The sequence below is a fragment of the Zonotrichia albicollis genome, chromosome 2 (genome assembly GCF_047830755.1).
Source record: "Zonotrichia albicollis isolate bZonAlb1 chromosome 2, bZonAlb1.hap1, whole genome shotgun sequence".
NCBI classification, from domain to species: domain Eukaryota; kingdom Metazoa; phylum Chordata; class Aves; order Passeriformes; family Passerellidae; genus Zonotrichia; species Zonotrichia albicollis.
Window position 1 is genome coordinate 38,245,052 of NC_133820.1, and position 24,934 is coordinate 38,269,985.

The 24,934-nt window shown below is 43.4% G+C and overlaps 1 protein-coding gene across 2 annotated transcripts; it reads right to left on the reverse strand.

The window, feature by feature from the left end:
- Positions 1–359: 359 nt before the first annotated feature.
- On the reverse strand, positions 360–23,706 carry CD58 (CD58 molecule). Of its 2 annotated transcripts, XM_074534772.1 has the most exons (9): positions 23,454–23,706; positions 13,614–13,907; positions 12,661–12,915; positions 10,639–10,731; positions 8,348–8,404; positions 8,111–8,167; positions 5,322–5,393; positions 4,354–4,422; positions 360–2,546 (listed from the first exon to the last, which is right to left on the reverse strand). In XM_074534772.1, exons 1-9 carry the CDS (start codon positions 23,689–23,691, stop codon positions 2,533–2,535), a joined length of 1,149 nt encoding a protein of 382 aa, XP_074390873.1. In that variant the 5' UTR covers positions 23,692–23,706; the 3' UTR covers positions 360–2,532. The 2 variants fall into 2 exon arrangements, with proteins under 2 accessions (XP_074390873.1, XP_074390874.1); XM_074534773.1 differs by lacking the exon at positions 10,639–10,731.
- Between the last annotated feature and the right edge of the window lie 1,228 nt (positions 23,707–24,934).

The following is a 24,934-nucleotide window of genomic DNA, read 5'->3' on the forward strand; positions in this document are numbered from 1 at the left end:
TCGAGCTCTGATCTCATTTATTCTGGGATTAATTAGGAGCAACATCTCCTGTAGGCACTGCTTTCATAGGCTAAAGCTAGTATAAAGCAAGGAGAGTCAGGACCAAGGAATCAATCAGACTGAGTACAACTACTTAGCAGCAGCTTCTACTCACTGTGAGTTTGCTTATTAACAGAAACAGGTCTTGCCACCAGCATCAGGGATGTCAGAGGGCAGGCTCACTTCCTGGAATACAACAGCATTTCCTGGGCTCAAGTTGCTCACAGGCCAAAAATAGCTACATTTTGAGTGAGCTTCTACTCTCTGCTATTGAAAACTGTCTGTTTTCCATTCACTGCAAAGTAAGATCGGACACAAGCTTTTCACAAAAAACAAAGTTTATTCTTCTTTAGTTTTTGAGGGGACATTTGAAGAGAAGGACACAGGGAATGGCACTGCAAATACGATCACCAAAACCAGCAGGAAGTGAGGTGAATTTATTCTCCCAAATGTCTGACTTCACATCCTTACAGGAAAAAAAACCAACAAAATCTACCCCTCATAAAACCCAAAGAAACAACAATACCAATTAAAAAAAAAAAAAAGCTTCACTGTTGCTTTGAAAACTGTGGTTTGCAGTTCTACCAGAAGTTCCTCATGCACAGAAAAACCTGTGCAAGGTAAAAGGGTGAAAGCTGGCAGTGAGAGACTGTCGAGCTTGTAGTTCTTGCTTTTATGTCAGCCTCCCATGTAAATGGGTTTTTCTACTTCTGATCAAGCTCCAAAATTTCACAAACTATTCTGAAGACTTCCAGCAACTGAGGTTAATTTACCACAGCTGCTTACTATTTTTGAAGGCTGTTGTCTCTTGCTTTGGAAACAATGTCAGTTATACCAGGAGTCAAAGAATCTTCAAAACCACACAATATGACATCCTTCTGTGTTGTTTAGTATAAAATTGCACAGGATGAATGGAGACCATGACACAAAGTGGTATAGTTTCTGGAAGTAGTTTCAGCCAGTTTCACCACTAATTTTTTACTATTATTTCTCACATAAATAACAGAAAAGACTTTGCCTAAGCAGGCAAACAAGCTACAGGTTTACTTTTAACATGATAACCACAACAAAGGATATCTTTGTGTGGAGACTTGTTAAAAAATTATTAACAAGCAGACAGCATTATCCTGATAAATTTATTGAAAGTGGAACAGAGAAGGACACTTGGGTCAGGAATACTGACCCCCCCAAAGCACAGCACCAAACAAACAAATAAAAATCCTGTATAAAATACATCACTTTGGTTAAGATTATTTTGAGGATCAGTTAGTAATTTTTAAGATTAAATTAAAAAATGTATGTACATTTACAAAAAGACATGACTAAGTTTTTTACACCTTGAATATTTTTTTAATAAATTACAAATATTTACAGACAGAAGTAGATGAAAAGGTTCTACCAAAAGTGACTTTTGAATGTTTGCACAGTGTACAGTATACAAGCTGTACACTCATGCAGCTGCAAATGGAAGAAAAAATTGTGGGAGTGGAAAGGGCAAAAGTCAAAACAAGGGGAAAGCTGAATGCTACCAGTGTCTTCTGATCTTTGGTTACCAGTGTCAAACCTTCATGATTCTTCACACATGCCATGTTCAAAATGAACTGAACTGGCTTTCAACTTTCATAAACAGTCAGCATGTAAACATAACGAAAAGCACTCCATAGCTTGATGTTCTGAAAGCATTAATGCATGGTGGTTTTCTTTTTGATTCTTTTTAAATTTCATTATATACACTACCTCAGTTTTCAAGTTCTTGTTCTAGTCTCAAGCAACATAAAAACATACTATTATTTCCTAGAAATGAGTAGAAGTGAGATGACATTCTTCAAAAAATATGAAGAGCAAAGGCTTAAAAAGTCCTAAAAGTTCAAAAAATATAAAAAGCTTTAGAAAAAGACCAAACCTGCTTTGTTACAGTGCAAAAACAAGCTGAAATGTAGTTTTATCCCAGAATGAACCACTGTCAGGAGATGATCCATTTGCCAGGCATCTGGCAAATCTAAGACATAGCTTTGTCTAGAACCAAGACTAGAAAATGCAAACTTCCACCATGTGGGCCTGCTGAAGGATGAAGTTTTTTTTTCTGACTGTAAAAAGGTACTGATAAAAAAGTGAAAGCTGATCAGTTTTTGATTTGCTCACATTCATGCAAATATATAAAACTTTGTAAATCTCTAAATATTAATGACAAAGAGGCTTTAGTGTGTTAGTAAAAAAACCCCATATGCAAAAAAACCATATACAAAACAATTAAAAAGATTTTGTACATGATTTGGCCTATTTGTCTTCACATAGTAACACTAGAAAAGGAGGCTGTTTTTCCTGAGGAAAGAAAAATAGGCACTGGAAACAGTTCAGCCTGTCTTCAAAGGGCTTCTTGATGAAGGTCTGACAACTTCATTGCTTGTGGAAGGGAAAAGGTAGCACCTCCTTCATCACTGAATTCTACTGCTTCTCTTCCATGTTTGTTTGGGCAACAAAGCAATTATTTCCTTATGCTTCAAGATCTGAAACAAAAGAATAACAAAAGCATACAGGTAAATTACTATGTCTTTTCTTCTAGAAATTGAACTCGGTACGTGAGAATACTGCAGGCTTTAGATACTAATGAGGGTTGTGAAGATGCACCAAGACACTGTCACATGATTTGTTAACAATCCAGTCAGACCAATCGTAGCTGATAGCCTCTAAACATTTTACCCAAATTTTCTGCTTATGATTAAGCACATTCCTCTGCAACTGGATCACATTTAGAACATTTATTACTTACTGCCAGCCACCAGCTAAGCAGCTGGTAACCTGTGAAGTTGTTCTGACTTCGTGACTTTGGATCACATAATCAGGCAATTAAGACACCACTTCTATTCAAATGTTTTATGTCCATGATCTCAACATCAGCTGTGCATCACACATGCTCGTGTTGCTGCTGCTATTTCTTCCACACAATAATGCCAGGTGCTTTTGGAGTTTCCTCTTTTGAGGATTGAAGATACAGCTCTTATTTGACAAGGAGACTGAAGGCCAAGGGAAATTACAGTGCAGGAAGTTCAAAACTAACTTACCACATGAAAATGCATCAGGCTCTAACCAGGCTGCTTTCCAACAAAGCACTCACCAGCCCACTTACATCACTGTTTCCACCTTGCTGCACACATAGCAACTCTGTAAGGGGAGCCACCTGGATGTGCCAGGACACATCCTTTGGTCTTTGCTCCCATTTTGAAAGCACTACCTGTCCCTCCCACTAATCTCCAGCTCAGCATTACTCCAGGATAAGATGTCAGGAGACAGTGTAGGAGGGCAGAGGATGGTGACATACAGTACACAGCTCTGTAGATGATGACAAAAAGAAAGCTGTCCCTAGTCTGGTTCTCACAAGGTCCCTGGATAGACTTGAAGTATTTTTATGATTTGTGTGCTTAAAATCCAAGCAGATTTACTGCTTTACCTTATGATGCTTTACCTGATGATACTAAAGAACATAACCAAAAAGCCAGTTGTGTGTGTGTGTGCTATTTCCTTGTGCAGTGAGAGAGTCTGAATATGAAATAAGGTTCTGTCACTTTACAGCTTCAAGGACAAGTATCAGGTTTCATACCCACTCCCTACCCCCAGAACACACAAAATGCTCTGTTCTCACGCGGTTTGCAAACAGAACCGAAGCAAGCACAGCTGCATCTGGTGCCTCAGCATGACATAACAGAGCAGTTCCAGATGCTAAACCTTTAAGAGTGACTCAGGAGCAGAGTTGTTTAGCCCAGCAAAGCAGCATATCACATGGACCAGGAATAATATACTGGGATGCTTCATTTGGCTTTCAGTATTACTCGCTGTCAGCTAACAGGTTTTTAGTTATTACAACACACCACACCTTCCTCTGCAGCTATGCAGACTGTTCCAAGTCCATTGCCTGGTTTCATGGCAAGTTCATCAGCAGTTTTGTCTGCATCACAGAGTCAGGTTTTTTACACTCAGTCCTAACTCTCTCCCAGCCTCCCATTCATCCATGTTTTCTTACATTCAGAGATTTTTTCACCCTTCTTTTCAACACTGTGATTGTCTACCTCATCAGTAAAATACTTTGGTATTTTACTGATGAGGTAGACAATCACAAAAGGATTGGGGACCACTCACCTACAGTACAAAAATCAGAAATTAGTATAAGAGGGCCACGGTTACACCACTCAAGTAAGCACTGTATAACAGACAAAATGACATTTTTCCTTTTTTTTCCAAGAAAGGGAAATTATTCACAGTCAACCTTGGTGTCAGTCAGCACACTCTCCCAAGACAGAGAGCTTCACCCTCACATACCTCCTTTAGTGCAGCTGGAGGAGTTGTCTGGGTGCCCCCCATTTTCACCTTCTGTATCCTGGGGCACTTCTGCAAGGACAAAGGCAATACTCAGACAATCCTGGACCTCACAACACTCTGCCTCTCTGCCCCAGTTGGATCAAGAACAGTATGACTGGGATTTGGACCATTTGTTTGGCAACAATAGTAACCCTGACCAGCATGCCTCACTCCCATGGATCGCCATCCAACACGTCCCTTCTCTCCTCCATTCCTGATCTGCACTGTTGTCACAATCCCTCACCCACCCTGTCAAGGCCAAGCACAGGAAATGCTCAGTGCCGTGGTGCCACCCATTAGGTGGCATGAGGCAAAAGTCACACTGAACAAAGATTGCTCCACAGTCCAGGCACTACCTCCTTCATTCATATCATGGCCATCTGCATGGTTACTGTGTGCATACACAATACAAAAAGGCTCCTGGAGAGGGCCATGAGGATGGTGAAGGGTCTGGAGAGGAAGCCTTATGAGGAGTGGCTGAGGTCACTTGGTCTCTTCAGCCTGGAGGAGACTGAAGAGAAACCTCAACACAGCCTATAACTTCCTCATGTGGGGAAGAGGAGAGACAGATACAATCTCCTCACTCTCATGATCAGGGACAAGACTCAAGGAAACAGCATGAAGCTGAGTCAGGGGAAGTTTAGGCCAGATGTCAAGAAAGGGTTTTTCACCCACAGGGTGCCTGGGCACTGGAACAGGCTCCCCAGGGAAGTGGTCACAGCACCCAGACTGACAGAGTTCAAGAAGTGTTTGAACAACACTCTCAGGAATATGGTGTGATTTTTGGGGTGTCATTGGCAGGGCAGGAGCTGGAGTCAATCCTGATGTGTGCCTTCCAACTCACCAGATTCTAGGATTCTATGAAGGGATCATGGCCAGTTTGACTGCTGGGCCAGTAGTACTCACTGCTCCATAGAACAGGCACTTACCTTCCTGATTTACACCATTCTCAACTATCTGCTTGTCTTTCAGGGCCACCTCATTCCCATCCAGTGCTCTGTCTGAAGAGATCAGAGAACAAAAAGAGGTCAGGGAATAGCAGTCCCTCAGGAGCACAGGCCATGGCTTCTGCCCCTCCCCAGCACAGGCCTCACCTTCCCTCTGCACCTTCAGTACTGCTGTGCTATCAGCAAAAGCCCTGCGTGAAATTGCTTTGTTCAGAGGACATCATAGCCTTGCCTGCTATTTCCCACCCCTGGAGCAGTGACTGCCTGCTCCCCAGCTGGCTGCACTGCACAGAGGTGCACTGACTCCTCTGCCTGATGTTCCCATTCTATCCACAACAAAATAAAGATTTTATTTTCTGCATCTCGTGTCCAAACAGACAACCTTTATCTCTGGACCTGATTTCTCTTGCCTGAACTGTGTGTTTCCCTCCTTTCTACTGTAACTCAGGTGTAAAATAAGCCTCCTTTTCCTATACCCATGTCTATGTATATGGAAACAGTTACACCAGTGATGACACAATCCTGCAGTGCACCACAACCACCATCAACTACACAATCCCTGTTTCTTCAGATGAAAGAAAGCTGTTCCATACCCACTACAATACATGCAGGAAGAATAAACAGCAAACCCCAGGGGCTTCTGAATTTTTTTGAGTTTCTTTTTCCTTATTGTCATCATTGGTGATTATTTTTCCTTTATAGGAAATACTTCTGCTTTCCCCAACCCCTTATTATCAGTCACTTGTGGAAATGGTGGAAGAGTTAATGAGTGAATGAATCACTAGTGCAAAAGACTGGGGAAAAACTGACATTTTTTCTCAAGTTGAACAATAATGTTCAATTTCACTAGCCCTTTGGCATTAAAAGAACTTCTAGAAAAAATACAGGTCCCAGAACTTCCATGAAATTTACACTGGCTGGATTAAGAAAACAAAACTGGGGCTTTGCTTAACTGCCTGGTGAATGCAGTCAAAAGACTTTCCTAAAGCACAAAGCAAGAGGAAGATACAGTAGCAGGCTTTGTTCCTTAGAGAACCACATTTCTGGATGAAGTATCTCCCAAATATGAATTTTGCAAGCTGCTAAGCATCCCATCTCTAGATTGGTGTGCTGAGGCTCTTATCTTTCCTCCATGCTCAGTTCTGCTCCCCACAGATGGCAAAAGCAGCATCATTCTCATCATATCAAGAGGGAAGGTGAAGCCCCAAGAAGGTGTTTGCTCTGTGCTGTTTACCAAACCCAGCCTCCAGGTCTTTCTTGTTTCTCCTCTACTGATCTACCCATCAACATTGACTGTTCCTAAGGCAACAGGTTCTTCTAGGCCAACAGGGGAATGGAAAACTCTGGCACAATAGTCTTAAGCAAAATATGCAACTCAGCCCTAAAGTGACAACTTCATTATAACACTTTTAAAATATATTTCTGAGAACCACTGTGTTATGCCACTTTAAGGACTCACAATTAATTTCAAATTTAGCTTCCATCCAGCAACAACTTAAGGTCCCAGACTATGACCAACATTGTTTATATTTGTGCCGACAACTTTACAAAAGTCTTGCCCATGTAGATCTATTGGAAAAGCTGCACAGATCTGCCAAAAAGAGCCAGAGATAGCTGAGAATCAGCATCTACTTTTTTTTACTTCATCTGTGTTGCACTAACACTGTAACTTTAAACCCTTGCTCTTTGCAGACCTTAAAGAATCTTTAATAGAAACATTATAAAGCAAATTTAAGTGCAGTACCAAAATGAGGTTTTTTGGGGGGCTTATTGGGGTTTTTTTCCTACCCATCCTCCTCATTTTCTCACTTTGAGATTCAGTCTCGACCTCAGCGGGCTCTGAACCATGGGCTAGAACCACAGCTTTAACAAATGTAAGGTACCAGACTGGGCAGCCACATGAAGGCACTGTGAGCTCAACACCAGAACAGTCCAAGAGGGCACTGAACCTGCACCTGATGGCAGGAGCTCTGGCCATTCCCCACTGAAACATTGTTTGGGCTGGGAACAGAACATTTCTTAAGAATCTTCCCCTGGTTTCCCTCGTCTGCTTGACTGTCTTGGGGGTTAATTTTGTTTGGTTCCTAAAACAGACCACAGTCCTGGCAACAAGCTAGAATATGATAGCCAAATTCACTCCTAAGAAAGGGGCACAGACTAAAGGAGTTGTCTCCTTCCCTAGCTGCTCAATGTATAAAGTGATTTCCACACCCCAACACACAAGAAGCCAGAAAACAGCACAATCTTGCTGCAAATTAAGGAAGTAAAAAAAACCCCAAAACACTTCAACAAACCACTAAGAAAAAAACAAAACAAAAATTCACAACCAACGAAACAAAAATCCTCAAAATAAAAAAACCCAAACAACTCAATGAAGATTAGAATAGACAACAGAAGCCCAGGCAGAGATCTGGACAGGAAGAGAGCAATGACAGATTGCCCTACAGTGTGCACTTTTCCAGCCCTCAATCTGAGGCCAGCCCCAATTCTCCATTTTTAGAAAGGTAATTCACCTCCAAAGACAGCTGCTGACCAGGAAAATCTCAGGCCATTCACTGTCAGTAACTCTGCCAGCCCCACTAACACATTCACTAGGTGCAGGTCCCTATCCAATACTGCACCTCAAGTGAGATTTTGACTCTGCATGTGCCCACTTTGAAAACCAATTCAAAAGCTCAGACCCTGCAAAAAAGGAAATAGCAAATCAGACTCCCTGCTCCAACCAAGAACAGGTGTTTAGAAACATTAATACCGCAATACGGGCTTCTTACCTCTCTCTGAGTTAGATTGTTGTTGGCTGTTCCCAGGGTAAAGTTGCTCATGCTCTCCTATAAAGAAATTTATTTGTTTTAGAAAGTATGTATTAATGACCTGGAAACAAAATAACTACACTCAAAGAAAACTTACTCCTTTACCTCTCTAATGAAAGACTACACTGACACAATAAAAACTGACAAGCCCAGACCAAGCACCAGTCTGATTTCCACACATTTGTGACACTATCTTACCTGAGCCATTCACTGGACTATTATTCTGAGCAGTCCTTCTCCCAAGTTTAATTATACCTGCACACAAATAGAATATTTGGAGAAATTACAAAGTTTTGCTCCTTTGGAAGTTTGTTGACAGCCTCCATCCATTCCATCCCCCTCTCCAACCCCCAAACCAAAAAATAACACATTTCACTGAAAACATGAAACTGAATACTTGACTTGGAGGAAAGACAGTCAGTGAGAGGTCAACAGAATGGGTCTCCTGTCACAGCAAGTCAGAACACATCTATTCAAATCTAAGGTGGAGCTTAACAATTTCTGATTATATATCTTGTACTTAAAACAGCAAACTTCTGCTGTTTGATTATACCTGGGCAATGCTTATCCTACCAAGGTATAACAGGTTTATTTTCTTGCATGTTCAAAACCTTATTGTTTCAAGGGAATTAACGGAATTTTGATTCTAACTGATGGTCAGTTTTAAGTGACATTCTTTGTATGTCCAAGAGCAGTTTGTTTAACACCACCAACATGAACAAGGACACAGAAGGCACTTTCAGAAAGTTTGCAGATGACATCAAACCAGGGAGAGTAGGGGACATGCTGGAAAGCAGGCTTGCCACTCAAACTGACTTCAACAACCTGGAGAAACATGCTGGCAGAAAAGGCAAAAAGGCATATTCAAAGGCAAACAAAGTCCTGAATCTCTTAAGTCAGCCCATGGACCTGCCTGGCTAGGAAACAGCTCTGCAGGAAAGGACCTGAAAGCATGAACAAGCTCAACATTACACAGAAAAATATGCCCTTGCAGTAGAGGGCTTCCAAATGCTGGGCTGTGTTAGCAGAAGCACAGACAGCCCATCAACACAAATAATTCCTCCTCTCTATTCAATATTTGGGACACCACAAGTGGAGTACTCTCTCTAGTTTTAGTCTCCCAAACAATGTAAAAACACCATGTTTCTAAGTTAGTCCAGCAAAAGTCCACCAAGATGTCTAGGGTTAGCACCTGTGCAAGGAGGTGCTGAGAGAACTGGGTTTGTTCGGCTCAAGAAGGAGGATAAGAGGATGATGGCTCACTGCAGTCTACAACGAATGACAGAAAACAAAGGAAACCCCTCTCAGAACAAAACAGGAGGCAATGGCTACCAGTTGCCAAAGGGCAATCCCTAACAGAAATAAGGAAAATATCCTTCCCTACAAGAGTGATTCAGCACTTCAACATGTGCTGAAAGAGGCTGGGAAATTCCCACCCTTGGAACTATTCAAAGTTTGACTGGACAAGGCCTTAAGCAACTTGATCTAGCTTTGAAGTTGATCATCCTTTCAGCAGGAAGTTGGATGAAACTTCCAGAGATATCTTCTCACCTAGTTTATTTTATGATTCTAGGCCAACAGAAACTAAATGGACAATGAACAGGAAAGCAAAAGGTCCACATGCAATATATATATCTATTTATGTCCTGATCAGAATATCATCAATTAGTCCTTCCCAGACGGGAGATGCCTCCAGTACTCTTCATCCTGCAGCCACCTCCAAGTGGTGGCCCCATCTGGAAGTCAACTTGAATCTTGCAAAGCAGCATAGGATGACGAAATATATTCCTGTTTGGGACTCTCTCCAAGACAAGGAGAAAATATGGTGTGCCCCTCTTTTTCAAGTCAGAAGACAACACAGAAATCCAAAAACGTGGCAGAAAAAGATACAGAGTGATAGCCTATAATTACTATTTCTGATTAAACTGCCAGATTTACAAAAAAGATACTTGAACTCCGTGTAGGGATGGATCAAAAAACAAATACAGAACTCCAATATGATGGCAACACAAGCTGTCAGGAGGCACAGAAGGTCCCATTTATCAGTTGACCACATTGAGTTGTCACATTGGACTCAACATATGATATTCAGATCTGGTACAAGCCTGTCCCAACAGTAAATGGGATCTTGAAGGCAGCTTTATAATGCTCTTAAAAATCAGGCTGTGAAAACACACTCAGGTAAGAACAGGAGAGGCTACACATACTTGATAAGTAGAAACACACTGTAAATCAAACACCCAGTCTGAAGGAGAACTATGCAAATGCTAACTGCAGTGTTTCCTAGGACTCAGAGCCCAGTGTCAGAATGCAAGAAAGTCCAGTACATTATTTCCTTCAAATCTATTCATTTGTGCCTAAACTGGATTTGTTTCTTCTACTGATTTTACAAAACACTTGCTGGTCAGAAATTTTCATGCATTCTACAGAACCTTAGGTGAGTATAATCTGGAAGCACATAAAGCTCAGTTAGGAAGTGTTATGCATACCTTTCCTCCACAGGAATCCTAGGATTACCATTAGGATAGTAAGTGCAATAAGGAGGTAAAGAATAGTTCTATGTCGTTTGTGAGAACTGTGTCCTTTAAAAAATGAAAAAAAAAAAGAAATCATACTGGTTAGTTAGAAAGTAACTGTATGATACACTAGTTCAGTAGAGCTACAACCCTAAGTATGTTTTATAGCTATTTTTTAAACAGTAACCTCAATAAATTAATGCACCAGAGTCAGTTATTAGCAATACCCTGAGCCATCACCAGGACAGTTACATGTTAAGTACCTCATTTCAGTGAAGGCACATACCCCTTGAAAGGCAATGGCTATTCCTATGAAAGGCTGGGCCAGATTTCAAACAAATGAAATTTCAGCAAATATCTTGTATTGGGTTTTCACTGCAAGGTTTTGATGGTTTCTGTGAGAAGATGCCAGAAGCTGTCCCCATGTCAGATAGTGCTGATGCCAAGCTGGATGTGCTGCTGGCCAAGGCAGAGCCTATCAGAGACTGTGGCAGTGTCTCTGGGATAACACTTCTAAGAAAAGGGAAAAACTGCTGGACAACAACAGCAAGGGGGAGAGGGGGGTGACAATATGTGAGGGAATCTGCCCAACAGACAGACAACCAAGGTCAGTGCAGAAGGAGATGCAAGTGCTGGAGCAGGGATTCCCCTGCAGCCCATGGAGGTTCCCACATCAGAACAGGTGGTGCCCAAAGGAGGCTGTGACCCCTTGGAGAGATTAGCCCACACTGGAGCAGCTTTGCTGGCAGGGCTTGTGACTCTGTGGGGAAGCCACACTGGAGCAGTTCATGAAGAACTGTGGGAAGGACTCATGTTGGAGAAGTTCGTGGAGACGGTCTCCTGTGAGAGGGAACCCACACTGGGGCAGGGGGAGTGTGAGGAGGCCTGCCCCTGAGGAAGAAGGGCAATGTATGGCTCAGGCCCCATTTCCCATCCCCCTGTGCTGCTCAGGGAGACCTGCTCAGGTAACAATATTGGGAGTGAAGTTGAGGTTGGGAAGAAAGGAGGGGTTTCGGGGAGGTGTTTTACATTTGCTCTTATTTCTCATTACCCTGTTCTGATTTTGACTGGCAATAAATTAAACTCATTTTCCCAAAGTTGAGTCTGTTTTGCCTGTGACAGTAATAGCCAAATGACCTCTCTCTGTCCTTGCCTCAACCTATGAGGCTTTTATCATATTTTCTCCTTCCTGCCCCACAGAGAAGTGCCAGATTAGCCTGAAAGGCACCTGGCAGCCAGCCAGGTCAACCTACCACATGCCTCACATCTGACAAGTTTATCCAGTAAAGGAAGAATTCTGTACTAGTAAACCATGACAACTACTTTTGCACAGAAATGAGAACTTTTGTCATTAGGGACTGCCTTAAGCAACCTACAAACCAGATGGTTCCAAGCATATTCTCAGTCTGTGCTTAAAGAAACCCTAAAAATTCAAGCCTCAAGCTGAGGGCTGTCCCAAAGCAATAAGCAACAGGAGGAACATTCTCTTTTCTATCTTCTACCTGTCCATGAAGGAGGAAGGAACTATGCTCATTGACTCACACACACGCTAGATGAGAAAATATTTTATCTTATTTTATTTATTATTTTATTTTATGGCTGCTAGATGACTCACTTGAAATGGCTGAATAGTTTCACTCCAATTCATGGAGAGCAGTACAAAGAGGACAAGTTCCTAGCATTAATTACATAAGACCAGAAGGTTCAGAAGAGATCTTCTAAGACCTTCTAATCTTTATTATTACTCAAATCAAGTCACAGCTAAAGGTTTTATTCTGTAGAGATCCCTGCAAAAAGTATCTTTCCAGGGGGATCAACCTGTCATCCTCATACTTTTCACAAATTTTATACACACTTTTAGCCAACAAATCACTTCTGGTGCATTTTACTCTTGAAATTCAACTTCCTGGGAAGTCAGGAGAAACCTTACAAAGGCCATGCCGCTTCCCAAACAAACCCCTTAGACCTATGTTTGCAACATGACACATTTATTACCTTTTTCTTCTGGAAGGCATTGAATCAAAGAGATTTCAGAGCTCCTTTCTGTTTGTGAATATTTAATGATACATGTAGCGTTGGTAGTAGCATCAACATTCTTCAAAGGGACAGAAAGCTCCCAGTTCCGATACCTGTGTGGATTGTTACTGAGCTTCCAAGTGTAATTCAGAGATGCCTGAAAATTTGCTGTACAGTTTAATATAAGTTCATCATCACTGGTGCTGCAATTTATTTCAGGTTTTGGAAGAGAATCTAGAAGGAGAGAAAGCATTCTATATTACTTTAGTTTCTACATTTGTTTTACTAGTTTCTAAAACATTCTAATTACTTTAGTTATTACTTTATAAACTATACAGAATTTCAGCACAGGACAAGGGCTGGAGCAACAAAAGCAGCAGGAGAGTGCACAGACAAAAGTGTGGGGGTATGTGCACATATGCCTGAGAAATGTGTTTCTGAAAGTGACCTGTAAACCTCCTGTTTGTGGTTCTCCCATTCCTAGTCCAAGAGTGGTTCACCATCCACAGGGCTAACAGACACACTGGTCACACACATTTCCCCAAGACTACAAGTGAGGCTGAGTAGATCTGCACAGGATGATGCCACAAGTGCTCAGGCATGCGTAATATGCCTGCAGGAATATCTTTAATAGATACATAATGCCTGGGATTACCTGGTCAGCTTGCTCAAAAAGTTTCATTGTCTATCTGAAAGTGCAGTGTGCCATCTACACACGTTCTAGAAGTCATCCCAAGGTGAGTAATGATGGGCACAAAAATGAGATGCCACCTTTGAAAATTTGTTCAAAGTGGCTAAGCCATTTAAAAATAGAGACAAAGAACAGCCCCCTCTGTTCCTGTTTGCTTCCTTAACAAATAAACAATGCCCTTTCTGGAGATTTTAAAGTGAATAATGCTTCACATTCTTTATGCAGTTCTTCCAGTACTTACCTAACACAACAAGTTCAAAGTTGAAGCTGTGTTCTTCCACAGAATCCCAGTACACTAACTCATATGTGCCAGTGTCACCCTTCTCCAAGTTAACTATAGTCAAGGATCCATTCTTCATAAGTACACTCCTGCCGCGAAGTGGACTATAATATGTCAGTTTGTTTTGATCCTCCCATTCAGCCACTTTATGCTTGTTTTTCTTCCAGACAATGTCCACTGTTTTTTGGTCTATTTGTACTGGAAAAGTAAAATTTTCTCCCATGATGCCAATTATTTCTTTTTGGTATCCATGTGCTATAGGGGGGGGGAAAGGAGAAAAAGTTACTTCAACAATTGTTTTATAAAACACTGCTTGACTAATGCCCTATCCAATATCAGATACATTCAAATTTAGGTTAGAAGCACATCACAAAGTTGCAAACTAAGGTACACATCAGGTAAGAATTACCCAAACCCAGGCTGACAGCACAATTGTATGACAAGCATGGCAAAGGAATCCAGTTTCCACATTCTGGTCCCAGGCAGAACAATTGCCCCAGTGATCTTCCCTATCCTAAGCCCTTCTATCTTCAGTACTTTCCCTCTGTGCACTTGAATTAGGCTTCCTGCCCATGATCTGGTGAAAAATATTAAATGAAGAATTGTCACCATCAAAATCTCTTTGAGGATCTTGTTGCAGAACACCCACACTGAAGTTCCTGCTGATCAAATAAACTGTAATTTTTCCAGTATGAAAATATTCACAGTTAGTAAAAAGCACACTTCTGACGCAAAACTGTTACTGAGTTCAAAGCACCTGCTCTGAAGTCATGGGAGAGTTAGGGATTTCCCTTGAAATGTCACCTAAGCAAGTTTATTTCACAGCCAGTATGTGTGAAACAGCATCCCATCCTCTGAGATCTTGCAGAGCTGTCAGCAAGAATGAAGCTGTTCAGAAATCTCCACTGCTCTCAGCTTCGAATCAATTACATTCTGCTAAAACGCCCAGGTATTCCATATAAATAAATAAATAAATAAATAAATAAATAAACCACAACAAAAGAGAGATAAGAGATTTTTCCTTAATTTTCATTGAAAACAGCTACATTTACATAGAGAAAAAAAACCCGCTCACACTGATGTAACAGACAAAATCCTGCTGTGGGTAAAGGACCACAACCTTAAAACCAACAGCATCTCTGTGTCTCTGCTTCAGTCTTCAGCAATCACCTCCCACTTCTCAATAGCTCCAAATGGCTCTAGAACAATTGCAAGATCACTGCCATGGCAGACAGGAATATAGCCAAAACCCTCTGGTATTGAGTTCTAGTTACACTTGCATTTAGGAATCTATTTTGGTCCACAGTAGCTGGTTTTTACTTCTATGTTGAAGTAAGAGCATGGTTAAGCTGCAAATGAGGTCTCACATTAAGGCAGGATTCCCAATCTGCAGCATTTAAAACTTCCCTTTAAACAGTTGCTATACATGGTGAAACAAATATTTCAGATGTCTAGTCCTCAAGCCAACTGGTTCCCAGTGACAGCTAGTATTCTGGGTTTTATCTTTTTTTTTAATTTATTCCAAAATTGCATCAGTTTAAGGACACACCAATTCCTATATCCTGGCAGACAGAACATCAGCTAGGCCTTCCTTTCCCACTGGCAAAGGACAGTGCCCATCAGCTCTTCTGCCACACTGTAGAAACACAGACTTTCTCTGACAGCACAATGAATACAAGCAATACAAACACACTTCTGTGTGCTTGGCTAGAGAACTGCATACATGACTCCTCCATGCCTTACTTTCTATGGAATATCCAATTTGTTTGCAATTTACCCATGGAAGCACTCTTCTCACACCACTGGAGTTTGCAACTTCTTCTTGTCTGCACCTACACCTTTTTCAGGCACAAGGATTGTAGAAGTAATCAGGGTAAAGCTACCAGCACCCACATCTTGTCAACACTACCTATCTGCTTTCTTTGTATTCTCCCCTGTTCAGGTGGATTTAAACATTTTACTCAAGCATCTCTTTCCAACTATCTCAATTAATGATTTCCAGAAGAAAAAAGAACTCAGGAACTCCAGACTTTGTGTCTGGAGACCACAAGATTGCAGGAGACTGGGTAGGGTGGAACACTATTTCGATCTGACAAAGCCTGGAGTCTTGTTCAAGACCTTTGTCTCATAAAGACAAATTCCAGGAGTGCATATTCCTCAAGAAGTCATCCCTCACTGCCTAAGGACCTATGGTATTCCTAGTACGGAGAAATCCTCCCTGCTCTTCCCACTGTGAAATTCTACCTCTAGGTAGCTTTGGCTCACAGAACACAACCAGGCTGTGGTGGCTTGACATCAGCATAAGCCAAACCACACTGGCTGTTGACAAGAGCCTCCAGAAAGGACAGCAGCTGCTTGCTGGGCCCTGAGAACACAAGCAAGGACAGCCACCACTGCTCAGCCAACCACTTAAAACTTCCTACATCTGGCTGCTGATCCGGGTAAATGCTGCATGTCTTCACTCTCTCTCAGTTAGTCATAAGTGCTAGGCTGGAGTTATGAGAGCAAAGTTGCTGCTTTCTCAAGCCCAGGAGAGAAGCTGAAGGAAAGCAGAGCTGAAAAATCCTACATTTTCTCTGCACAGGTTCTGCATGGCACAGGAGGACACTGCTGTCTTCAGCACACTCTCTTCTTGCTGCCTGGTGGAACAAAGGCTTGGCAGCAAGGAGCTGACGAGCTCCTCCCGAGGGCATTCAGGGCTCCCAGCAGCAGGACCAGGAAAAGGTTATTCCTCAAGGATATAACCTTAGAACTCCAATCTCTGGGTTTATTTCCGTGTTTCACTGTTGTAGCGAAAATGTGAAGTCTCCCACTCAGCGCCGTCAGCTTCCTTTTTTCAAGGAAATCATACAGAAATATTGCATAAGCTCATAACCACACATCTTTGAGCTTCTGGGAAAGTATGTGTCATCATGTTTTCTAAATTCCTGAGAAACCCTTCCCCATCTTTTCTACTTCATTTTATATGGAAACACATTTCCTATTCCACAGTGGTGAGCAAACAGGGAGAAGTGACAACCAAATACTCTCTCACACACTCTTTGGAAGGCTAGAACTGCCTTTTCTTTAATTTCTTTGCCTTCTCCCTCTCTTCTTGCTGTAGCTATTACTCTGATATAAAGTTCACACAACAAAATAGTGCTGTGCTAAGGCCTCCAGTAGCCTCTACAGAAACCATCAGACTACCAGCTCCTGTGTCTCCTAAAACCCTCTTCAAATTCCTTCTTATGCCAAGTCTCTATGTTCTTTCCTTCCACTCAAATCCCATGCTCAAAGTGGCACAGGAAAAGAGGAGCTAACATTGTGTGGGCATGTGTGGGCAAAGCCTCTTCTGCAAACCCACCATCTCACCTTGTCTACATCATCTTCTGCTCTCACTTCTCCAGCAGCCAGACCCACACATCCCAGTGCTGTACTCGAGTTTTAACACTCCCCAGACTAATTCTGACTCTTTCAGCATTTTAGCAGGCTAAAGGCTGCTAAAATGCTGAAAGATTCAGTTCAGACTAACATTTAGTTCAAACTAAGTAGAACTTGATTCTCCATTTACCAGCAATAAATGGTTCATTACCATTCATTACCATATTTGTCTACCTGGTTTGACTTGCTTCACTATTTTTCTTGAAGCTGATATAAAGCCTAGTTATTTTGGAGAACATCTGTAAGCTAAGCCCTTTTTATCTTTAATGCTATCATTAATATTTCTGGTCTCAAATACCTATTTGATTTGCATATAGGTATATATTAGGTATACCTATATGAACATAGGTACATATTAGGTCCATACAGGCAGCAGATAGGTTCTCCTATTACCATTAAGACACTAACATTCCACCTGCTGAAAATGAGTGGAAAAGCCTTTATAAGCAGTTTATTTGCTTCAAGAGTAGGACTTTCTAAAGAGTAAATTTTTCTTTTAATTGTTGTAACTTCCCAACTAACCCCCTCTCTTCAGCTTTTTTAGAATTTTGAAATCCCCCAGCAACTGGTAACCACAGACAATTATGTTCCCTCCTAGCCCTGAAAACCACCAGGTGCAGAAAACCCTGAAATAAATGTTCAGTCCAGAAGGACTATGAGAACATTCACCAACCATAGTCCTCTGAATTCCCACACAGGCCACAAACACAACTCACTTCCCATACTCCAGAAAGAAAGCACTTAGAGCCATGGTGTAAAAGCACAGACAAAAGCTACAGCCAGGGGAGAGAGAGCACAGATGACCATAAACTGTGGCAGCAGCCCAGTTGCAAGATAAAATCAGATTTGTGCAGGAATGAATGCTAATCCTACATGCAACATCCAAATCAGAGGTGTTCTCCTGCACACTGCAGCACGTTCAGAGATGTTTGTGTTGTTCTCCTGGACAATACGGGCCTGCATCTACAGAGCACTACACATCAGCAAAGGCAGACCCAAAGGTGGCACCTACCAACAGCCCTGGGTTCCTCCCTACCACAAAAATCCATACCTTCAGTCACATCCCTCAGCAAGGGCCCAACAACTGGCAGCATTCCCATGCAGAGGCTATCCAGTCATTTTTAAACTATGCATGGGCATGACGTACCAATTCCTCCTTCTCCCTTTTTTACCTGCCTGCTCCTGCAGTGAAATAGGCATGCAGAGAGCACAATCTGCTGACAGACCATCCTTCACGCACATCCCCACTCCAACTAAAGAAACAACAAAAATACCCACAGAAGGACTGTAACTCCCGGATGTGACTCACTGTGGGAACACCAGTGCTCATGCATGGAATGCAGGGGATGTGGTGAAATGTGGAAGAACGAGAGTGAGAGCATAGAGGAGGGGCAGGCACTGATCCCTTCTCTGCAGTGACCAGTGACATAAACCAAGAGATTGGCCTGAAGTTGTGTCAGGGGAGGTTTAGGTGGGATATTAGAAAAAGATTCTTCACCCAGAGGGTGGTTGGGCACTGGAACAGGCCAGGAGGGGGAGGACTGGGAATCATCACTTTTTGCACTGGTAAACTATTACAAAGGATAATTGAGCCCTGCAGATTATTGATTATTTACAGTCTCTGGGTTTTGCTTAGGGACAGAACTGACTTACATTTAAGCCTGCCTTGAACTATGAAAAAAGCAGCTGATTGAGAGCAGTCTAGACACTGGACCAGGTTGTCCAGAGAATGGATGCCCCATCCCTGGCAGCGTTTAAGGCCAGTCTGGATGGCACTCTGAGCAATCTGGTCCAGGGGAAAGTGTCCCTGTCCATGGCAGAGGGTTGGAACTGGATGACCATTAAGGTCTCCTCCAACCCAAACCATTCTAGGATTCCAAATCCTCTGGTCACTTATTCCCAGCATCCAGACAGCAGCACTTCCTGTGCTGTACAAGCACATCTTCATGTAGGCTCTGAAATCAATGGCACTGGGAAAATAATCTGTCTTGGTAACTCTTTCCTTTAATCAGGTTCAGTTTGCAGTTCTACTTATAAAGGATGGCACAAACTGATGCCACAGACAAGAACTGTTCCCAACCTGTGGCAACACCAGCTTAAAAAGACTCCAAATTTAGAACCTCTGTCCCTTACAAACCCTGTATCACCCAGCCAGCCCACTGTCACACTACCCTGAACAGGCCCAAAAGGCTCTCCTAAGGCTGAAAACAGATAGGAGGACTACTAAGGAAAAAACAAAAGAAAAAAAAAACAAGAAAAACCCCAAAAATAAACAAAGCTGCACCCATTTTTATGGACACCTTTAACACACCCACGATCAAAGGAGTCAGTGTATGCAATCCAGAGATGATCCTCACTTTTTAAAGTCTAAGACCATTAATTACATTAAGGCAAGAAACTATCTGAAAAAATTTTCACTCTTTTCATCCTGTAGTGTTGAATAGCAATGGCAAAAATATTGTTTCATTTTGGTTTAAATATGATATAACAACCTCAGCTCTTGTTAAGAGTTTTTAAGCAGAGAGCAAAGGTTTAGTTACACTTCTTTTCCCCTCTATGTGTGGAATTTATAACTGATTATAATTCCTCTGTTTGTTCGGGAAGATTCAAGGGTAAGAGGACAGAACAACACAAGTAGGTGTCAGCTTCACAGTGCTGATAACTGATTTTTCCATTTATACTATTTAATATTGTGTTTGACATTTCTATTAGCAACACACAAAATAACAACGTTCCACAAACAACCTGAATTTGTTAGTAGTCCAGATTTTCCCACATTCATTGCAATGCCTTGCAGTGTAGTTCCTATGACATCTCTCATGGAGTGGGGAGACACAGAAGAAACATTAAGCAACCCCAGTGTTTTTCTGATTTTTAAAAATTTAGAAAAGAAGATATATTTGTGTGTACAGAGGAAAAAAAAAGACAGAAAATTTAAAAATAGTAATAAACAAAGCAAGCCCAAACTTGTTGAACTGCCTAATGACACAGACACAAAAATCCACATTGAGGGAAGTTTGCTTTCTATGCTGGTCACTCTCAGAAGAAGTCTGAAAGAAAAATCTTTTTTATCAGCTCTCAGGTTGTTAGTGTGTGCTCAGGACTGGAGATGGCAACTTCTGCTTTTAGGTGAACCATGTTTTCTCAGTTTAACTCAATTTTTATAAAGAAGTTAAATTGAGAAACAAAGCAACCATTAATGCAATCATACAATGAAAATGGCATTCAGGAATACTTCTAAATATGCAACAACTGGAAGGCAAGAACAAATACTGCATAAAAAAGAGTTGATGTTCAGAACACTGAAAAAGTTGTGTGGCTTTCAGATGAGCATTACTAGAGATGCAGAATGCTTCTAGATGCTCTAGTCTCTAGTTCACATATCCAGCTTACTTCCCATATCCCCTCTGCTTTTGGGGCAGGATCTTGATGCAGCTAAAGCAAGTTTGGTTGCACCTACAGTGCAACAGAACATCCTCACAAGTGTGGCTTGCACTGTGATGCCCCTCTTGGCGTGATACTACTTATTCACTTCCTCCACAGGAAGGACAAAAAGATCTCTCTGTTCTGTTGTTGTTCTGTTGTTGGAACGGAGGAAATTCCTCTGGCTGCCTGCAGGACTCGAGCCCCTGCCCAGGGTGCGCAGACACCTTGGCACAGAGCCCAAAACCCCTGTGCCTTTGATTTAGCCCTTGGAAAAACCAATCACCACCTTTATATGAAGAATTACAAGTCAAGAAAGGTTAAGTAGAATGATAGTCAATTTATCACAGGGTGAAAAATAGATTTTTGGGGTTTTTAGAATGAGGGCTCAGGGTCCCAAGATGGAGGAATTTGGGCATGCCCTGTCCTTCTTTCTTCTTCCTAGCCTCCATGTTCTGGGTGATGTTGGCACTTTTAGATTGGTTTAAGGTAGAAGCTCACTGTCTAACATAGGTGATAGGCATTGGGAAGTTATTGTAAATAGTGTACAAGTCGTTTTTAGTATAAAAAGATAACACCGCCCCAGGGGCAGGCAGTGTGCCTCAACCCTGCCTGCCAGACAGACCTCGGTGGGTTGGAGAAACAATGTTATAGGTAAGAAATAATAAACAACCTTGAGAATGGGAACAGAAAAATCCTGATTCCTTCTTCAATGACCAGGCTGGGAAAAAAGAAGCGTGTACGTATCTCAGGGTCACTCTGACCAGCAGAAGTCCCGAGACTCTGTGGGTTCCTTCACCAAACTGGGCCACAGATACCACACTGACTTTCTTTCCACCCACAGAAAACATCCAGGATCCCAGATCTGAACAGAGTTTTGTCTTGAACTTCCAAGAACTGAATGAGCATGTTCTTGGTAGGTCTAATATCAAAGTCCTTCCATAGCCTTGAGGCAAGGTTTTGTGCTGTAATTGACAAGTCTGAGGTTTCACCAGATAAAAAACTGACTTAGCCTGGCATTGTGAAAAGCAGGAATCCCTATGTGGTGAGCAGGAATTCTGAAGACACCAAAGCTACACTGCAACTTCTGACTTCCCCAGGGGAATGAAGAAAGACATCTTCTCCCCTACTCCAGACATTCAGCAGCGTGACTGGGATAAGTGCAGGGCTTTGAACTTGGATGGAGAAAGGATTCTGGAGGGGAAGGCTGACAAAGGATGAGGATCTACCAACAGCATCCTGGTGTTTAGAACAGGTGCTTGCAAGGCGAGAAACTTGCAGGCCAAGTTGAACTGCTACTGATTTATGTCATTAACTAGATTCAGGGCCTTGATTTTCACATGGAGAGATGATGGATTATTTTACCTTGTTAAAATTAACACGAAATATTTACACCTAGTCAACACACACATAACAGCAATAGTGCAAGCATACAAACAAGAACATGGTGTGAAACCGTGGCTATTTAGTTTAGTGAACAACAGTACAGTGTTTGCATCCCGATCTCCCACCCTGATCAACCACTTTAGAATCAAAGTTTTACAGAAAAGGCAACAGAACTAGCTAAGTTTTTCATCAAAGGAGGACATTATGATACCTGCAGCCACAACTACCCTCTCTAGCTATCCAAGCACCATCACCTCCTCCTTTCAGTTGTAAGTTCTTTGGAACCTGGAATTTTTTTTCTCTAGGCAAACCTATAGCACATGGACTGAGTGCTCAGAGTAGCAACGACACGCCAATTTACATAATGCAAGGTAACAACGTGCCTTGACTCACAGAGAAAGAAGATACTCAGTTAATCATGCCTCAGTCACACTCATTTAGAACTCGGCTAAAGCGCTGCAGATGAGATAAGAAATTGCAGCTAAGGCTTAACATGGGCAGACTCATGCAGGGTACAGGGTGCAGTGTCCCGGCTTCTTCCCTGGCCCTCCCTGCACACCGGGACCTCCAATGCTCTCTTACAGAACAGGATCTCTCCATATCAATTAAATAAAGCAAATTGAAGACCTCAGAAATAGCATGAGGAGGAAATCGCAGGGACGTGCTCTGAGCTCTCAGCAACAGAGAAGTTCCTTTTTAAACAGGGGAATACAACAGCTCCTATTTTAGGCACATTCATGAAACTCCCAAAGCAAAAAAAAAAAAAAAAAAAAAAAAAAAAAAAAAGAGAAAAGAAAAAAAGAAAATGAAAGCCAAAACAAAAATCCAAAACCCAAAGTCAGAAGAAATCCCTTAGACTACAGGAATGATAAGGTCTTCATAGATTAAATCACGCTTTTTGGTCCATCTAGCAATAGCAACTCGCTCTGATGACAAGAACATTTGTACATCTATCTTCAAAAATGAAGAGATTTTGTTTATCCTCCTCACGTTCACAGCCCAGTGCAAGGGCTATGTGTGTAAGGATTATACTCCTAAAACACAGCGGTGGCATTTGGATTAAGAAACCCTTTGACTAGTATTTCAGCAGCAGTCAACGGCAATCATTTACTTGTATCACAAAAATCACACACATCCCCACCCCAAGCTTCCCGTAAACTCAAGTTTGAAACAAACGGGGCACAGGAACGCGCCGACAACAGGCGGGGAGTTCCCGAACGCGCGGATGGCCGATGCACAGGGCGATGCACAGCTCTGGTGTTAGGCGCGGGTCGGAAGCCGCCGCCCGGCGGTGCCCGCCGCCCTGGGCAGGGCAGGAGCGGCCGGGGATGCCCGTGTCTCGCAGGGAGCCACTGTAACAGTGATCGTGAGGGGCTGGCGGCGCCGGGGGCAGCTCCCCGGGCACCGCGGGGCTCCCGGCTCTCCCAAATCCCCGCCGCGCCCGGCTCCGGAACACGCCCGCCCGAACGCCCGGGGAGCGGCGGCCGAGGGTGCCCCGCTCCCGCTGCCCCGCCGGCACGGAGACAGGGAGGAAAGAAAGCGAAGGAGTCGGGAAGGGTCCCCACCGCTTACCCAGAAGGAGCGAGAGGCACAGGAGCGAGGTCAGCAGCCACATGGGTGCCCGCACAGTGACTGCCTCGGCAGAACCCGAAGCCGGCAGCGGCCGCGCCCATCCCGCCCCGGCCCGGCCCCGCAGCGCCGACAGCCGCTTCCGCTGGGAGGGGCCCGAGGGCTCCGGCTGGCAGCTGCGGGGCCGGGGGGAGCACAGGCCTCGCCTCCCGTGTGCCCTGTGCGGGGCCGGGGGGAGCATAGGCCTCACCTCCCGTGTGCCCTGTGCGGGGCCCGGGGGAGCACAGGCCTCGCCTCCCGTGTGCCCTGTGCGGGGGCGGGTGCCCCGCGTGGCCTCGCACTGCCCGCGAAGGGCCTCTGTGGCTCCTGGGGCTGGCTCCGGGAAGCGCTGGCCACAGAAATTGTCGTGTTGCTCTTGCCTCAGGGAGGTTGAGCTCTGACAATTGAAAACCTGAGAGTAAATCGATTTAGTGTGGATGGGAGCCACGCAGATTAGTTGAGGAACGAATTTCAGCAGGCGGCACGCAGCTCCGCCGCCTCAGAAAATGATCACGGAATAGATGGGTCAGTTCCAGCCCCTCTGCCATGGGCAGGGACAGCTCCGGCTCCTGACACTCCCTGAAGCCGGGAGTGCTCCCAAAAATGTCCCCTGTTCTCTTCGAGGGACACCTGGTAATATCTCCTTTTGAGGGGTGGGCTCAAGGCTAAGCCTGGCTGCGCTCTCCTGTTCCACACAAGGTGAGGTTGATCTCTGGGGGAGGTGAGTGAAGGAAACGAAATAGAACAGAAACCAACTCTGACTTCTAGGGGTTTTCTTTGACACCAGCTGCTCAGCAGCCCATTCACAAAACTCAAACACACTTAGATTCCCTTTCATGAATGGATGATTGGCCTCTTGACACTACTGAGTGTTTTCGAGAAAGAAATGGAAAACCACAACAGTTTGGAAAACATGAGTACTCAGCAGCTACTGAAAAATTGCTGCTCTGTTAGCGTTCCCGAGGCAGCTGTGAGCAGCTTCCCTCTCAGGGCAGTGAGTTGCTGTGGGTGGATGCTTCAGCCTCCTTCACCTCATTCCACTCCCAGCGCATTACCCTGAGAAGATTCCAGAGCCCCAAAGCATGCTCAGCTCCCAGCAGCTTGTGTCTGTCCGTCCTGGGAAGTACCAGCACAGCGCAGTGCTGGGAGGGAGGCTCTCACCACAGGTTTATCTCTCAGATTTCTCTCAGCACACTCGGCCCCCACACTCACTGACAAGCTGCCATGTCGGACTGTTCACCACCCCTTTGAGAGACCTCAGCTTTGCACTTCACACATCACAAAGAGAAAAAGAAATTGGCAGCCATGGGTATCTCTAAGCAGAGGTCCTGCCAGAATAAACGCTGAAGTAATCCCAGCTCTGAGGGATTTTTCCCACCTTCATCTAGAAGTTACTGTAAGCTCCTTTCACTCACCGCTGAAGGCTGCATCATGAGCTGGAGTGA

What these genes read in the sequence shown, in the direction of transcription:
- CD58 (XM_074534772.1), bottom strand. Translation starts at nt 23,691, where the DNA reads ATGCTCCCCCCGGCCCCGCACAGGGCACACGGGAGGCGAGGCCTGTGC. An exon ending in GTGCCTCTCGCTCCTTCTGG is followed by an intron (nt 13,908 to 23,453) that starts GTAAGCGGTGGG and finishes CCCCCCCTATAG; the next exon opens with CACATGGATACCAAAAAGAA. An exon ending in AGGATTCCTGTGGAGGAAAG is followed by an intron (nt 8,405 to 10,638) that starts GTATGCATAACA and finishes ATTTGTGTGCAG; the next exon opens with GTATAATTAAACTTGGGAGA.